At 28.4% G+C, this 18,374-nt stretch overlaps 2 protein-coding genes across 2 annotated transcripts; both read left to right on the forward strand.

Annotated features, from left to right (window-relative positions):
• Positions 1–160: 160 nt before the first annotated feature.
• On the forward strand, positions 161–2,716 carry LOC107455281 (tetratricopeptide repeat protein 27). The gene has a single exon (XM_016072785.4). The coding sequence runs from the start codon at positions 161–163 to the stop codon at positions 2,714–2,716; it is 2,556 nt and encodes an 851-aa protein (XP_015928271.3).
• A 3,700-nt stretch (positions 2,717–6,416) lies between these two features.
• Positions 6,417–9,094, forward strand: LOC107455283 (tetratricopeptide repeat protein 27). Its single transcript, XM_016072787.5, has one exon. The coding sequence runs from the start codon at positions 6,517–6,519 to the stop codon at positions 9,046–9,048; it is 2,532 nt and encodes an 843-aa protein (XP_015928273.3). The 5' UTR covers positions 6,417–6,516; the 3' UTR covers positions 9,049–9,094.
• Positions 9,095–18,374: the final 9,280 nt, after the last annotated feature.

Raw genomic sequence — 18,374 nt, forward strand, 5'->3', positions numbered from 1 at the left:
GTTCTGACATTTTGAAATCATAATGTAGATCTCTGCTTGTAATCTACTTTTGAATTGTTGAAATTGAACAATATTGTTCATATTTTTCAAAACTTATTTCTCTTACGTTGTAAGAAAACATTAAACACATCCAACCTTATTCAATATTTTGTGAATAAAAATGTCTATTACTGTTGAGGAAACAAGGTTGATACAAAAACTTAAAAAGTTTGAAATTCAGTGTGTAACAGGCAACTTTACTGCCGATGACTTTCATATTGATGTAGAACGCTATAAGTTTTCTAATGAATATGTGCTATTAAAAGACTTGAATGTTTTAATGAAGAATATCTCAAATCATGAGTATAAAAAAGCACTGCAAATTAATTCGGAATTTTTTAAACCTTTCAAGGATATGTGCAAAGATTTAACGTTAGTATTTTATGATATGTATAATCAAATGAAGTCTAATTACCAATATTTATTTCACTCCAGCAGTGACGATTGTCCTTATGTAAAGCAATTAATCTTGCTTTTAGTTGGTGTGTCTGCTTTGCAAGAATTTGTTAAAGCTAATATTTGTGGTCCAGTTTTACGAGATTCATCACTCCATGAAATTTGTGCTAGTTTCTTACCAGATTCGCATTTTTCTAATGAATCGGTTCTTAGTGCTCTTGGACAAAACGGAGAAGTTATTTTAACACATATTTCTCATCCCAAATTGCTATTTTTGAGTCTTATGTTATTATTTGGTAACAATTTTGATAAATGTCTTACTCATAAATGGTGGTTATCACGTTGTATGATGATTCATCAGAAGATTCTTCCCGATATGTCATTAAGTTTATACAGATCCATCAATTCCTTGATTCATTCCCAGTGTGAGATTAGTTTTCTGCATGACAAAAGCGAACCATTGGCTGCTTTCATGTTTAATTGTGAATGTGCTCAGTTCTTCATGTACTACAATGAACTAAATGTAGCTGAAAGATACATTATAAATGCACAAAACATTATTGGGCTAGGCATTCAGTTTATAAAGGATGAAGATGAAATAAGCCAAAAGCGGATCATTGTAAAAAGAAATGATAAAAGATACGATAGTGACTTAATTGTATACAATTGTGCTTTTCCTAATTGTTTTGTTCCAGAAATGGGGGGGAACAGGATTGCTTTACTTGATCATGAGAGAAAAGAAACTGATGAACTGTCTCCAGAGGAACAGGTGGTATTGCTTTTGTACTGCCAGTTAATTCTGAGCAGAAGGTGTTACAGTGATGTCAAGTCTTATGATGATATTTTAATACTCGAGTCCTTGTTGTCAAAACCTAAAATTTGGTCTTTGCAAGTGAAGGCTTTGATTTTGAGGTGTATAAGGGGAGGATGCGAACATACCATAAATCAAGTGAATGAGTTGATTTTCCACATTAAGAATGACGTGACAATATTTCCTCATAAACTGGTTCTGTTCTATTGTACTTCTCTTCCAATGATATATAACATGCATAAAATGCATGCTGATGTATTGTTAAGCACAGGACTTGTAATGGAAGCCTTAGAAATCTATAAGGTGCATAATTTATGGAAAGATTCTATTTACTGTTATAAGGATTTGGATATAGTTTCAGTAGGAGTGAATGTGCTTGAAGAGGAAATAGCCATTAAACCTAGTCCTTTACTTTGGTGTTATTTAGGTCATCTTAAAGATGAAGTGGAGGTTTATCAAGTTGCTTGGGATTTGTCTCGCCATTCTAATGCCCGAGCTGCACGTTACATGGGTTATTATTATTATAAGCATGAAATATATGACACTAGTATTTCTCATTTCAAAGAATCACTCAAACTTAACTGTTTGCAGCCTAAGGTATTATTCTGTATGGGACTCGCTGCTATGGCCTGTAATGATTTTGCTACAGCTATTGACGCTTTTAAAGGTATCCTAGAAATGGATGTTGATAATTGTGAAGCTTGGATACATTTGTGTAAAGCTTATATTAAGGCTGATGATAAAGTCAATGCATGTAGATGTTTCGTAGAATCGACAACGTTCAGTATAAAAACGACGAGCAAAATGAGGAAAAAGTTTTGGGAAAACTATCTATTGATTAGTGCTAAAATTCGTGCATTTTCTGATGCGATAACTGGTTTTAATAGTTATCTTGATGAAAAATTTGCTTGTTTTTATTTATTTGTTGGTGACACACCTTGTTCGAAATATCTGTCCTCTACTGACATAGAGGTTTTAAAAATTATAGTTAACGCTATTAAAACTGATACACCTGATATCCACCATACCTTTTCTTTAACACTGAAAAGAAAAGCAATCAAACTTTTTAAACGAATAATTTCTAAAAAATGCCATTACCCCATTATTTGGGAGTTGTATTCTGTTTTGTTGTGTATTGGAGCAGATTTTCGAAACAACATGTATAATACAGAAAAAATTATTAATTTGCAACAAAGAGCTATTAAGTATTATATTGAGCGATTAGATAAATATAATTGGTCTTTTGAACCACTGCTGAAACTTTTGTTGAAATGCCTGAATTTATTTGATATCTATGCAACAAATTTGAGAGGCAGACCTGGTATGAAGAAAAGAGAAAGGATTAATTATTATAATTTCAAGTTATTTTTAGATAAAGCAGTGAGCAGAGTTAAATATCTCCCTCGAGTTTCTCCGAGAGATCGTGATTTAATATGTGAAATAGAGCAAAAATTTGGAAATATGCCTTAACTAATTTATGATTCAAACCTGTCCTAAAGAAGAAAAAGGATTAATTTTCATTTATTTTTAATTTAAGCTCTACGAAGAATGAAAGATCTCACTCTAGTTTCTCTAAAGGATTGACATTAATTTTGTGAAATATTTGTTTACATAAATTTTGTAAAATTTGGGAATATTCTCAGGGGTCTGTCCAGGGCAAATTTACTGCCGTTCATCGGTACTTTCACAAATTCAATTTTAAGAAAAGTGATAGTTTCACTAAATACTTTTAACATATTTTCGAAAAATATTTTCTAAATTTACCATATTTTAGTGGGTTATTTTAATATAATTTTTAGATTTCACAAATTATGACTAAATTTTCACTAAATAGGTACCTCTAAAACAAACCTAGACACACCCCTGATCCTGTAACTTCTAAATACAAAAAAAATAGTGTACATGGTATAAAAAGATACTTATATAAACACTTATTCTTCTCTATAAACACTGATACTTCTGCTATATAAACACTGATATGGCTTGATGGAAATTGACCCTTGGAATTGTTTTCAAAGACAATTTTGAATATATTGTGAATTATTTTCAAAGAATGTTTGTTTTATTATAATTTATGAACTCGCAACTTAAATTTATAATCTAAAAACTTTATTTAAATTTTTTTAGTGACCATTATTATAATTTAGTCTTTCAAATCTGTTTTGTTTTCCTCGTTCGCATCTGGTGAGCCTTAAAAATAGGCCAGCTCTGTTTTGGAGAAATATTTTTCACCTTTATGAAGGTTATAAAGTTTTTACATAGTCAAACATATCTTTCCACTTTAGTATATCCATGTCATATAGATACTTTATCTTGTAATCTCAAATGAGAGGAATTTAATTTTTTAAAAAATATGATCAAATTTATTACTTGCCTGTACAAATTAATTTATGAGTTCTTAATTAATTTGTTTTATTTATGCCTGTTAGTGATCAATTTTTTTAATTTTTGGGAAATTAATTCATATTGAATAATTATTTTTATGTTGAGAACAATTTTCAAAAAATGCTTGTAAAGTTCTTTTATCATGAAAGCAAGAATCTTAAAAAAAAAAAAAAAGGAATTATTAAATTTAAAATAGTGAATTCTTAATTATTATTTGTTTATATTTATGCTTATATTTGAATTATTCCAATTTTTAGGTATTTATTGATAAGTGAAATAATATTAAGTATTTAAATTTAAGGATTTAGAGTACTCTCCAAAAGATTGTAATTTTAGTTTCACTTTTAATTTGGCATAGTTATAATACAGAAGAACCCTGTGTCTACTTTGCGAAATTTTTTCCCTTTAATCGTTATCTGTAAAAATGTCTTTATTTTAGCTTCTTTTATTCTATTTTTTGTAATGCTTTATTAGTCTCTACACATTATCTTCATTGGATTTATTTATTTTCAATGTATTCATTTTCTTTTGTTATTTATCAATAAAAATTTTATATAAATTTATTATGTTTTTTTTTTCCCCTTAACACAATAATAAATTATGATTCTTCAGATTACTTTAATCAAGAAAAACTTATACAGGTAATTTTTTAACACTTTACTTATTACTTTTATTTTATAAGTTAACCCCTAATATTTACTTCAAAATGCAATTTTTTTTTTGTTTTTTTTTTTGCAAAGTTTGTTATATAAATAGAGTACAGTATTAACTTCTAACAGAAATTATACTATTCTGGAAATATATTTAAAACTAAAAAACTAGACTGAGAAATTTATCTAATAGATAGGTACTAGGTGTAATACCAAATTTAAGTTTCTGAGGACTCATTAAAATAAAAATAAATTTTTTTTTAACTAAGTGTCAAATTATTATAGTTAATAAGTAATAACTACAATAAACATATTTTTTTATTCAAATAAAATGAAATTATCAGGATTAGGAAATTATTTCTGTCGAGGAGAAATTCTTTTCTTAAAATTAAATAATTACTAGTTTTTAAATTTCTGTGTTTATGTTATAATTTTTTTATTAGATTATTTATGAAAAATATAGTTGCTTAATTTAAAATCAAAGTAAAACACCAAGTTAATTTTTAAGCGGAAAAGAGAGAGAGACTATTGAGGTTATGAATTTTAATTTACTTATTTATTTTTGCTTTTTATTCAAATCTTGCTTAAAAGTAAGTTAGAGTATGTTTTAAATTTAGAAGTTAAAGCAAAATGATACTAAAGAATTTTTACACGAAGAAAAATTTGGTAATAATGAAAACATGATTTTTAAAAAAAGGAAAGGAAACTTGTTTCAATTATTTTAACAACAGAGATGAATTAGTTTTATTTATTTGACCCTGAAAACTAAACTTGAATTGGCATCAACGTGTAACTTGTATATATATTTAATGAAATACATGTATCAAAAATTCGAGATGTAATTTTATTTTAATATTTTCGGAAATGAATCACAGTTATATTTTAAAGGAAAAAAATTGGTAAATTTTCAACTCAATTCAAATGTAAATTTAACTTTGCAATTATATAGTATGTTTTTTTTATTATACAATTTCAGATATAAATTATGAATGATAATTGTGAAATTGCAAATGGCTTAAGTTACAAATTTTATAAACTATATTTTACAAACTAACAAATTCAATTGAGATTTTGATAAAATAAGCTCATTCCTAAAAAAAATAATATTAAATAAGAGTGCATTTTAAAATTAAAAGACTTGAAAATTAGTAATGATATAAAATTCATCAGAAAACCCATTGTATGAAGATAAGAAAAGAATATCAAAATTAATAAAAGTTGTGATATAGTATTATTTCTTAAATAAATTTGAAATATTCAAAAAAATCAGCTAAACATAAGATATACTTTGGATGGTAGCAGAATTAATTCTGCTAATATAATTTTATTTAGTATTTCTGTATTGCTTACTACGATATTTTCTCCTTTCTTAATATTTTTTCCGTCCCGCAGTGGACTGATCGTTAAGACACGGTTCCCAGCAGATCACCGAGGTCAAGCATCACTGGCTGCGGTCAGTGTGCGGGTGGGTGACCACTTGGATCAGTCTGCGTAGGGACCGAGGGAGTGCGGTATTGGTCCTCGTTAAACTGTGCTACCGTAAAGTGCTCGACTTCGTGCGCATGTCGTTGGGCTACCGAAGCGGAGGTGCTATCCCCTCCGCAGAGGATCAAAATTGTGATGGCATGTCTTCGGATCATCCGCCGGGATGTTTCCCAGACCGTCGCCAATAGCTCATTGTGCAGCTCTAGTGCGACGTAAATTAACAACAACAATATTTTTCCTTTTTATTGAATAAAAATATTTTTTAAAATTTCCGTGATACTTTTCTTTACAGCTATGTTTAATGTGGCTTTCAGTTCCATATAGTTTTTCAACTTAAATGATTTTAATCCATATGAAAATCAGGATAGAAACTAACGTACTTCCTGCCTATATGACTCTCCACACGCTAATGGGGAAAGCATGTGAAGTGTTGCCATAGTTCTGCTGTACGCCACCTACAACCCATTTCGATTACCCTTCGGTAGCTCACTTTCTTAAGTTAAGGCATAAAAATATTTTAAAAGTAGTAACCCGGAGGTTTTACGACGAATTTAACTTTTACCGACATCTGTATTTACTGTACTTAAGATAAGCTTTATAAAGATTCTTATTTACTCGGCATCCGAATTTTTAGTAATTTTTTATTAGTTTATGAGTGGCAACGGAGAATTAGAAATTGTAAATAAACATTGTGTTAACTCGTGCCGTGTGTAAATTCTGAGTTAAATGCTTAGTTAGAATATTATAACTATGGATTTAAATAATAGTCAATTAAAAGATGAACTAAAAAAGTTTGAAATAAACTTGACTCTCGGAATTCTTACCGAGGATAACTTTACTGAGGCTTTAATAAAGCTCTTATTAAGCAGTAAAGATGAACATAGCCTGTTATTAAGCGAACTCATCAAAAAAATTATTAATCATAACTACAAGGATGTTTTAAATATGAACATTAATTTCTTGAAACCTTTAGTGACTTTTTGTGCTGAAAAAACTCCTGAATTTAGTTTTGAAAATGGAGAAATCAAATCTAATTACAGTAATGTAATCCATTCCTCAATGAATGACTTTAATTACGTTAAGCAATTGATCTTATTGTTACTTGCTGTTGCTGCCTTGCAAGAATTCGTTGGAGCTAATCTTTGTGGACCAAGTATACCAGAAGAAGCTTCTTTTGCAGTCCTATCTGATTTGCTTCCGGTGGAAGTTTATACAAATGATCGTGTTTTAGATGTATTGAGCAGAAACGGCGAAACCATAATGACTAAAATATCGCACCCTAAACTATTGTATTTAAGTCTTTTATTACTTTCTGCAGACACTTTCAGCCAATGTCTTACTCATAAATGGTGGCTAATTCGTTGTCTTATGGTACAGCAAAGAATTATTCAAGAAGCAATTCCAGATTTGCACCTCTTGATATCAGTACTTATAAAACAGCAGAGGGAAATGGAATATTTAAATGATAAAGCAGAATCATTAGCTTCGATTATGTTTTTGACTGAATGTGCTCACATACATTTACATTACCATGAAGTAAACTCGGCTGAAATGTGCATTAATGAAGCAGGTAATAAGTTGGACTTGCAAATTGAATTGAGTGGAGCCGTTGGAAAGAGAACGCGATTCCAAACAAAACCTGTTGCGCAATTAATGGTAAAAACTACAAAAAATGATAGTGTGGGGAATCAATTAGCTAATAGTGATAAATTTCCTAAAGATTTGGCCCTTGAAGATGATACTGTGTTAAATAAAATAGAATATTTTAACATTGAAGATAATAACACAGATGAAACATTACCAGAAGAACAAATTGTAGTTTTAGCTCACTGCTGCTTGATGCAGAAAAAAATGGCTGCAACTGATCTAAAACAGGAAGAAATTATGTCATATGTCAATTTTCTTTTATCGCAACCCAGACTTTGGTCTGTACAATTCAAAGCTTTAACTCTTAGATGCCAGGTTGAAAAAGCAGCTACAAGAAAATTTGAACGCTCTCTTACTCAATTGGAGGAGTTGATAAATACTGCAACAAAAGACGAGCCACCTTTTTCTGTTAGACAAACAGGTTTATATTGCACATCTTTTCCATTTAAATATAATTTAGAGAAACTATTAGCTGAACTGTTAATAAGTATAGGCTCTGTTAAGAGTGCATTAGATATATTTGAAAGATTACATCTCTGGGAAGATGCTGTTGTCTGTTATAAACAGCTTGGAATGACTGTTAAAGCTGTAGAAGTTCTGGAAAGATTGATTGCTAAGAAAGAAAGTCCTGTCCTTTGGTGTTACCTTGGAGATGTAACAGATGATCCTGAGAATTATAAAAAAGCCTGGGAATTATCGGGTCAGAAAAACTCCCGCTCTCAGCGTGCTTTGGGTTACTATTACCTTAAAAGGAAAGATTATGAAAAGTGCATTCCTCATTTCATTCTCTCAACAGATGTAAATCATTTGCAACCTACTGTGTGGTTTACTTTAGGTTATGTGGCAACAGAAGTCGGGGACTATGAGCTTGCTGCTCGTTCTTATCGTCAGGTAGTTCTGCTTGATAATGATAATTTTGAAGCATGGAATAATCTCTCAAATGCCTACATTAAATTGAAACAAAAGGAACGAGCCTGGAGGAGTCTCCAAGAAGCTTTAAAATGCAACTATGAAGAATGGAAAGTTTGGGAGAATTTCTTAATTGTTAGTGTTGATGTTGGGGCTTTTGAAGATGTTATTAGATCCTATCACCGCCTGCTTGACTTAAAAAACAAGCACATAGATGCAGAAGTTTTAAAGATTTTGGTAAATGCTATTGATAAGAATTTACCAGATATACACGACTCACCTTCATCGAGACTCAAGGACAAATCACTCCAACTCTTTGGTCGTTTGACTTCGATTGTTACAAATAAAGCTGAATTATGGGAGCTGTATTCTATTTTGCAATGTAGTGGAACAGACTTTAAAAACAGTAAAGATGTGTTGGATAAAGCTGTAACATTTCAACATAAAGCAATTCGCTCCTGTATTCAAAATTCAGAATGGGAGGAAGAAATTAATGCTTTCAATTTAACTCTAAATTCTGCTTTGAGATTTGCTGATCTTTGTATAGCTTATGTAGAGCTTTTGGAAGAAGCTTCTTTAAAACAACAACAAAAATCTGTAGCTAAATATTCCTTGCAAAATATTATAACCAAAGCAGATAGAGCTTCTTCTAGATTTCCTGAAAATTTTCCAGAGGAAACTGTGTTAAGTTTAAAAACTTCTTTACAGACTCTAATTGGTCTTTAAAAGTTATATTTGATAATAAATATCTTTTTTATCATGTTTTTTAAAATTTGTGTTGTACTTCACTCATTTGAATATATTTTATTTATTTTGTTGCAATATTAGAAAAAGAAATGTTTTTCAATACTTCATTATGCTATTTTGCAGGAGGAATTCTCTTCCATGAAATTAATCATAAAGTTTCAAATGATAATTTTTTTTCTTTAAAAAAATGCATCGAAATGCAAATTAATTATGGCAGTACAGTGAAAGCTCTCTGGAGCAACCACTCTCTGTTCCACAGTAAAATCGTCATTAATGGAGGTTAGTTGTTCTTGGGTGACTTAAAAGTGTTATCAAAGGTTTGTTTGATATCAGGAACATGTTTTTTCGCAAGCGATTTTAATTTTACTCAGAGTAAATTTTTTGTGTGCAGAAATGCTAGTTGTGCTGCCGTCATGAATAAAAGATCGATGAATGAAATTTAGCATCTATAAAAATTACCTCTTCTGATATAATTATGAGTAAAAAAATTTATTAATTATGGAAAATAGAACTATTTTAAATAAATAAAGAAGTATGTTTTTTTGCTTAATTTTTCATTTAATTTTATATCATAAAAATTAGTTTGCTTTGAAAGGTTTTTCTGAAATAGTTTTTTTTTCTCTAATTTAACTTTCAACTCTGATATATAATAAGTCATTTATAGCCTTGTCTATAGTGCACTAAAGTTGTCGATCTCTTTCAGGGATTGTAAAAAAAAAAAAAAAACTCTTTAAATAAGAGCCACTTACAAATATTTTGAATACATTTGAATCTAATTTGTGTTGTTTTGATATTTTTTCGTGTTTCCATATTTGACCTTTTCGCATTTGGTGCCAAGCTTTGCCTGGTCGCTGGGAGAGGTTTTGGTAGTCTCTCTTCAATACTAAGTCTATGGAAAAAATTCTATACCTCCAGAAAGTGGTCACAAATAGTAAAGGTCCCTACACAGTAGTGGTGGTCTTTCCTGGAGGTTTCACTGTATTATGCTGTGGAAAGTTATCCTGCAATAATTTGTCTGCATTTTGATATTCTGAGAGCATTTTTTCAGTATTGGCGACTTCATTGTTTATTCTAGGTTTACTTTTTGCCTAAATGTTAAAATATCAAACGTAGTGAAATAAAGTTAGCCATGAAAAGTTTCTCTTAAGCTTTTATAGTAAGTCATAAAATGCATCTTAAGCTTTTATAGTTCCACAATTTTGATAAATATGACAGTTCAAAAATAATATGAAACATTGAGCACAAAAATGGATATACTATAGTTTCAATTTTATATATAGGAACTTCTTCAATGGTTCTTTTTTAATATTTGGGTATCTATTTTCATCAAAAATGGGATTCCTCCACGAATTTCCACTTTTCAGTTTTTTTTATTCATCGCTTTTTTACCTATATCTTTTTCTTTGCAATCAAGTTTATTGCGACGCACGATATTTGTTATTGTAATCAATTCCATTGCCTTGAGTTACGTAGTGTTTTGTTTTCCAATATTATTTTTCAAATAATAATAGATCTTTAGCTTTGTAATCTTTATTTTTAAGTAAAATTGCCGAAATGTAGGATTCCTTCCCCCTAAATGTAAAAATTTTTAAAACTAACAAAAATTTTTAGCAGCTAATTTCCGATTATCTTTCTTAACTCCATAAACAATATTAATAAGTAATAATAAGAGAAACAGTTTGATAAATAGAAAAATCATCTTTTTCCTTTCCGACAAACTATTTTTTGGTACAACAGTAACTGCTAGCAAGTGTTTTAAAAGCATAATGGTAGATGCTTTATTTTCGTTTAATTTCTTAAATTGCTGTTTTTGTTAGATTATATAATTTTTCTCTCTGTTTACTCATGGATAAATATAAAAAATAAATATTGAAAAATTGTTACAAAAGTTGTTTAAAAATCTTGAAAGACTAAAACCACATGAAAATTTTGTAGAGGACATCCACTGCCTATATATTTCTGGGTTTCAACTATTTAAGTGAGAAAGATAGTTAAAAATATTTGAAGATTTAAGGATCCCATGATGAAGCTAGATCTCTTATTTCGTTTAGTCTTCTGAAATTAGTGATTCTATCTTCTTTTCTAGTTTTGGCTATATTGTTTGTTTTCTCATAGCAATGATGCAACCAGACTTAGATAAAATAAAAAAAAAACTTTCTGTAAACACAAAATCTGAATTAAAAAACTTTCTGCGCTCGATTCTTGTAACCAAGTTTCAATCTTTTCGTTGTTACCTCATTTTGGTGAAATTTGTTTGAAAATCCTGATTTTTTTTTTCTTAAAATGTTCAATTCTTATAGAAATTTATATTGGTTCATACCACAGGAATGAGCTTGATTTTAAAAAAAAGCTGAAAATATAAATTTAAAAATATTATGTGCAAAAACATTTTTTAAAAAAATGAAAAATATATATATATGTACCTGAAATATCGACAAGAAAAAAGTGATGATGCATTTATCCCCAGAATGACATCAATGTTTTTTTTAATAAAAATATCTATGCATAATTTTATTTAAATTGTATGAGCATGAATCTCAATATGTGATTTTTAAATGAAGCAAATATTTTTAAGTACTGAGAGACATATGGAGAACAGAAATTTGAAGAACTGAAGGTAGATTACTTTATACTCAACTATGAGTTTTTTTAATGCTGATTTTTTTCTTTTTTTAATTATATTCAGGCAAGCCAGTTTTATCATTTTTTTCAATACTTTATATCAGAAAAATTGAGAACTTTTTGTTGTTTTGTTTTATCTAAAGTGAAGCATTTCTAATAACAGAGCATTTCTAATATCTTTCTTTTATTGTCCCTTTTTTCTTAAAATACAGCAATGTGAAAAGGTAAATTAAGTTTTTTGGCGTTAAATGTATTGTTTAAAATTAAGAACAATTTTTGTTTTGCTTCCTATCTAGCCTTCTCTTTTTCAAAAAAAATGTATGTTTTTATTACGATGCAGCAATTAAGAGTGTCCATATTAGATTTTAATTTTCACTTTTCTTGAAAATATGGTAATTAGAAAACTGAATGTATGGTAGGTAGTATAATTAGATTTAAAATTTTTCTTTTAAAAAATTAAGATAGATTTTTATTTTTTCGTTTTTTTTGTATGTAATCTTTGTTTTTTATTGGCATTTTTAAAAGTGTTTTTTGATTCATATTAATTGTTTTAACGTGTCATAGATAATTTTTCCCCCCGCAAAAATATCATTTTTAACATAAAAGGTTTGTTTTAAGAATTGTTAGGATATTTTTTTATTTCTCTATTTTTAATTTCAGTTTTTTTTAGATAGCTGTTGGTCAGTTTTTTTTATCTTAAATATTTCGAATTATCTAATAATCCTTATTATCTTAAACATTTCTAGAAGTTTTTTTTTTCTTTTAGCCCATACCAATAATACAGCTAAGTTTTGATTATTTTTCAATAATGACTAAACCTATTTCTATATAAAAAATATTAATTAATGATTCTTAATTTTTTTTTTGCTATTTGGCCGAATAATTGGTAAAATCACTCTTCGTCTCATCTCTATAACAAATGTTGAAAATTTATTCCTAGGTCAAGAAAAAAAACAGTATGCTTAAATCAAAATTTCTAAATAAATAAATGTGTTTATTCATGTCTTTTATATTGATATTGCTAATTAAATTTTCGTAAATGTATTAAGTTTGAAATCCTTTTCATCTTTATTACTTTACATATATTTTCCAAATCATTATTTGATATCTCCTGTCATTGCTTTCCCTATCTATCGCTTGTAATGAATGGTCGTATGAGAAAGGATCAATCTGTTTGATTATGCACAGGTAACCAATACTTAAAGCTTTTCTCTTTTGTCAGTATCTTTCCTAAGACCCAAACTACTTTTCTTGATTTTAAGAAATATTTAAAAATAATGCTGCTCATTAGACGTAACAAATATAGCTAAATTTGATTGTGAAATACATTTTTGAATTTTTGATTTCTCTAAAAACATTATAATCTTTTTTGTCACAGTTTCATAACTGTCAATCTGTAATTTCTACAACGATGATTTACTTCAGTGGTAGTAAGATTAAAATTAAATTACATTCAAAGGCGAAAATTTACTATGCATTTGACAAAAGCTTAAACCGAGATTATTATACATTTATATATATGTAGAACAGGGGTGTCAAACTCGCGGCCCGCATGCGGCCCAAAGTGAATATTTTTGTGGCCCAGTCAATATATCCGAAGCAAAGTAAAAATAAAATAGAAATGTGAATTAAAAACGAAACCAGCATATAAAATGATATAATTTAATAATTATATAAAATTATATACTATAAATCAAGATACAAGCTTGTTCTCCGATCAATATTTATCTTTTATGGTTGATATAACCAAACACTTATCCGATTTAAATGTATTGTTACAAGGCAAGGATCAGATCATTACGAACATGTTTGACATAATTAAAGCATTCAAATGTAAACTATTTCTTTGGGAAAGGCAACTGGAAAATGAAGATTTAACGCACTTCCCAACGTGCAACGAGAACAAATCTAGTTTAGATGATACTGCATCGTATCAAAAATACGCCGAAAAAAAATTCAAATCTGAGAGCAGAATTTGAAACAAGGTTTAAAGATTTTAATTCTTTGGAAGACAAATTTTGTTTGTTTTCTTCGATTTTCGCAATAAATATAGACTCAGTACCCAGTTACATGCAAATGGAAGTGGTTGAGAATGAGGGTGTGCCTGAATTTCACGAATATTTACCAGCAACGTTTGAAAATTCGCGTGGGAAATTATTTCCATGCTTGGAAGTACTTATTAGTGAGAGCAATTATTTTCTGTTATGAATGGAAATAAATCTCCTGTCCGAAACCGTATTACTAACGCTCGCGCTGGGTCAATTTTGAAAGTAGTCTCGGCCAATAAAATCTCTCCCGAAATAGAAAAGATAATAGCAAAGAAGAGATGTCAAGTACAGGACGTAAACAAAAATTTAACTTTATATATGTTTATTACAATTCAAAATAAAAATATTTGTTTCTATGAGCATTGATTTTTTTTTTTTTTTGCGGCCCACCTAAAGTTAAGCATTGTTTATTTGGCCCAAGTTAGCTTTTGAGTTTGACACCCTTGATGTAGAATTTATTTAAATGTAGTGGTGGTCTAAATCATTTTGAATTTAATTTATAAATGCAAAGAATTAATAGCAAACATACATTTTACTACCACTTTAAATGTAAAAATAAAATTTTATGCCAAATGTGTAAAAGTTGGCACGTACGCAGTTCCTATAATAAAAGTTCAAAATAAAATAAGTAGGAAAGAAATAAGTAAAGTAAAATAACTTTTTTGTATCACACAGGTGAATTTGACTCAAGTTGAAAACTATTTCGCTTATCAATAAAAACTTTAACATGCTCAATTTGCAGTGCTCTAGAGCTAGTTTGTATTGTAGATATCTTCAGATTATATCTTTGATAACTTCAGGCTTGGTTGTAATATATTCTTTACGTTTTACAGGCAGATGTCACGATAGTTACTTTAAAACCTTTACCTTGTTTTTTAAATTCCATATTACAACACACGCAATTTAAAAATGGAAGGAAAAATAACATACATTTTGCCAAATTATAATTTAGCATATTTTGAAATAAATTTATGGAGTGTGGGAATTCTTCTTAGTAATATTTCTATGAACCATATTTAGAAATAATAAATGGAACATAATATTCTACTTGAACCAAAAGCACTTTCTATTCTCTAAGACAGTGTTTCCCAAAGTGTGGTACGCGTACCCCCAGGGGTACGGGAACAGTTTAGCGAGGGTACGCGTTCTTATGTGAAATATCTTGCAACGAGCGAAAATTTCAGAACATTTTATTTCAAAACAAAGCTAGCCATGAAAATTTACGATTACGTATTTTTCTATTGGCTATTTTTTGCAGAGTTAACAGTTAATAATTAGTGGTGTCAACAGCCAGTTGTGATTTTTAACTTTTGTGAAATTTTTTCATAGTAAGAAATACATTAATTTTTTTATTAGTGGTACACAGCGTTCCGAAAATTTTAGAAAGGGTACGCAAAAGTCATAAGTAGGACTGGGCTATAAATCGATATATCGCGACATATCGATTTAACGCCTATATCGGCAAACCGATACAGCAACTTTCATTCCAAGCGATATATCAGAAATCTGATTTAAGCCGTCGAGTGAAGAAGACGATATAACGATATACGCAAGGACTTTCTCTTACGTTCCGATGCCAACTCGCGCTGTGGAAGACGATATTGTTTCGTTATGTTGAGACGGCCTTGACTGATGAGCGGTAGAATCAGAATCACTTTTGAGACCTTATATCGTTATATCACATGTTCGTTTTCGCGATTTGAAATAGTTTCTTGTAGATTATTTTCAATGGGATTAACTTCGTGATCGCCGTCGTAACCTTGTTCTGAACGCAGTCTATTATTGAAAAGAATTTATAAAGAAAAGTTTCTTCATTAATTAGGTAAGTTTTTTATTTATTTTCTGACAAAACTTTTTTTATATTTTTAAATGTGAAAATTATCGGAAATCTAATTTAAGGCACCCATAAGGAATTAAATTACAAAGTAAATAAATTTGTTAGGTTATTTTTTTACTTTCTTTTAATTTATTAAAAACCTTTCGGATAAAACTTCTAATAATTTAATGGGCTTCTATTACTGATTTTAAATTTATAAATCTTGAGTTGTTTTTATTTTTAGAAATAAAGTTAAAACAAAACTTATTTTTTGGACATAAGTCAATAAACTTTATTTGTTCAGAAGAATTTGAAAAGTTTGCGAATTTTATTCATTTCTTTTTTTTTTTTTATCAATTACTACTTCGTTTTATTAGAGAGTAAAATCATTATTTTTTTTTAATTTTCGTTTTATATTATTAGTTAATTAGCTAAATATATTACCGAATATCACAATTCTTTTGTTTTTATTTTTAAGAATTTGATTAAGAAACTTTGCCTTACTTTGTTTTTCGTTCATAATTCGGTCATTATTTAATTTAATTTAATTATTTATATGAAATAATAATAAAAATAATGTTTAAGAAGCATTTTTTTTTCTAAAATTTATTTTGCTCTTTGTTTTAATCATACAAATAATTTTTTAACGAACTTATTTTTTAAATTTTGTTCCTATGCTGTTAGGTAAATATATTGATAAATTTCACTTTTATTTATTTTTTTATTTTTAAACTAAGAAATCTTTTGTTATTTGCGTGATCATTTTTAGAAAATATAACAAAACTTGTGTTTACTTCTTCATTAAGAATTTGAACATTACGATCGAACTTAATAATTCTGTAATTATTTACGCATAATAGTACAAGCAAATATTGATTTGTTAAAAAAAGTTTCTTTTTTTTAAAAAAAAAAATATTTTTAACACTTTGTTTTAAGTGTACAATGTTAACAAACTTTTTTTTTAATTTTTTAAATTTTCTTTCAATAATTTCAGCTAGATATCATTATAAAATTCCCTTTTTATTTTTAAACTGAGAAATCTTTCAGAGAACGAAAATTTTAAGAAATTATTACAAATCTTATGTTTACTTTTTAGTTTAAAATTCGAACATTTTTAATTTTAAACTTCGGCTTTTAGTCAATCTAACTTTTATTTTAATTAAAATATATTTTGAAATTTTAAAATCATCTTTTGTTTAATAACAATATTTTTTTTCATTAAGGGTGTTTTAGGGGTTAACTTAAATTAAGACTGCTTATACCTTATAAACGATAAAGAAGTGCAAATATTTCATTCTGTATCTACACACATTTTTTCAATAAATATTTTAAGTAAGATTTGTACATCTTAGTCAATTTATTTAATATCTTTCTTTAGCAAAACATATATATTTTCAAATTTATAAATTGATTTAAATCAATATGCGTATGAAGTCTTGATAGAAATCTGACTTTCTGTGCCTTAAAGTAAATGAAATTCAAAAATACTATATCGCGATACATCGCTATATCGCGATGCAAAACTGACGATATATCACGATATATAATTTCTAATATCGCCCAGTCCTAGTCATAAGTTTGGGAAACACTGCTCTAAGAGATTTATGAAAAATCTATTACTTCTCTTTTGCACAAGAAGAAAAATAAGTTTCCTTTAGCTAGCTAGCTATTACGATTTTATAACTTTTGTTAGTCCATGAAAAGAGGGAACAAAATACATTACAAGTGACCAATTATCAATAACAAATGGTCATTCCCAGTCGACTTAATTTAAAATTATTAATTTCTTTATTACCTAATATACATTTGAACCCTCATTTTTTTTGGCTTTAATAAAAATGTATTGTTTCACTTTTGCACAAGAATATAAAAAAGTTTCTTTTAGCTGGTTATTATGATTTTATAACTTTTGTCAGTCCATGAAAGTAAAGAACAAAATTCCTTACGGCCATAATTAATGGTCATTCTCAGACGACTTAATATTAAAAATAGTGATTAATAATTAGTTTATTTCCTAATAATCATCTGACCCCCACTTTTTTGTTGATGAAAATAAACCCTGTACAATTACCACTGGAAAGTTCAGGTTACAGGTTCATATTATCACACACTATTTGAATTTGTTCTACCAAAAATTGCATTTGAGTTCCAATTAATTTTATATTGTTTCATGAGCGATAATATTTATAAAAAGTCTAACTAATGTAATTAAATCATTATAATTATTTCAGATTTATTTTGAAACCAATACCAGGGGTCTGTCCTGGCCGAATTTACTACCGTTTTGCGGAACCTTCACAAATTCAACTCTAGGAAAATAAAATACTTTTTCTTAAAATTTTATTTTTGCATCTCTTAAGAAACAATAAATCCATATTTTTATCACATTTTTGTGTTGATTTTTTAATATAATTTTTCACAAATTGTGTCTCAATTTTCACAAAATAGGTTCCTCTCAGAAAAACCTAGACAGACTCCTGAATACATTGTGTATCTTATTATTAGTTCAGAAACCCTAACTTTTCTTAATTGAAAACTTGATATAAAATACTTACACTGAATATAAACCTACTTAAAGAAGGCAGGAAAATTTTTCTTCATTTTAGAAATGAACCATGCACTGTTTCTATATTTTGAGAAATGCTTTATGATAACAATCATTTAGAATATTTAGTTTTCACAAAAGTGTCCATATGTTCACTTAAGTGGCCACTTTAAAAAGATCTACTTCTGGCCTACAACAAAATTTCCCTATTTTACCCTAAAAAATATATATTATTCTACAATAATCTGTAATTTTTATAAAATGATATGGAAAA

Source organism: Parasteatoda tepidariorum, chromosome 2 (genome assembly GCF_982258835.1).
Source record: "Parasteatoda tepidariorum strain Cologne lab strain chromosome 2, Ptep-v5.0, whole genome shotgun sequence".
Taxonomy (NCBI): Eukaryota; Metazoa; Arthropoda; class Arachnida; order Araneae; family Theridiidae; genus Parasteatoda; species Parasteatoda tepidariorum.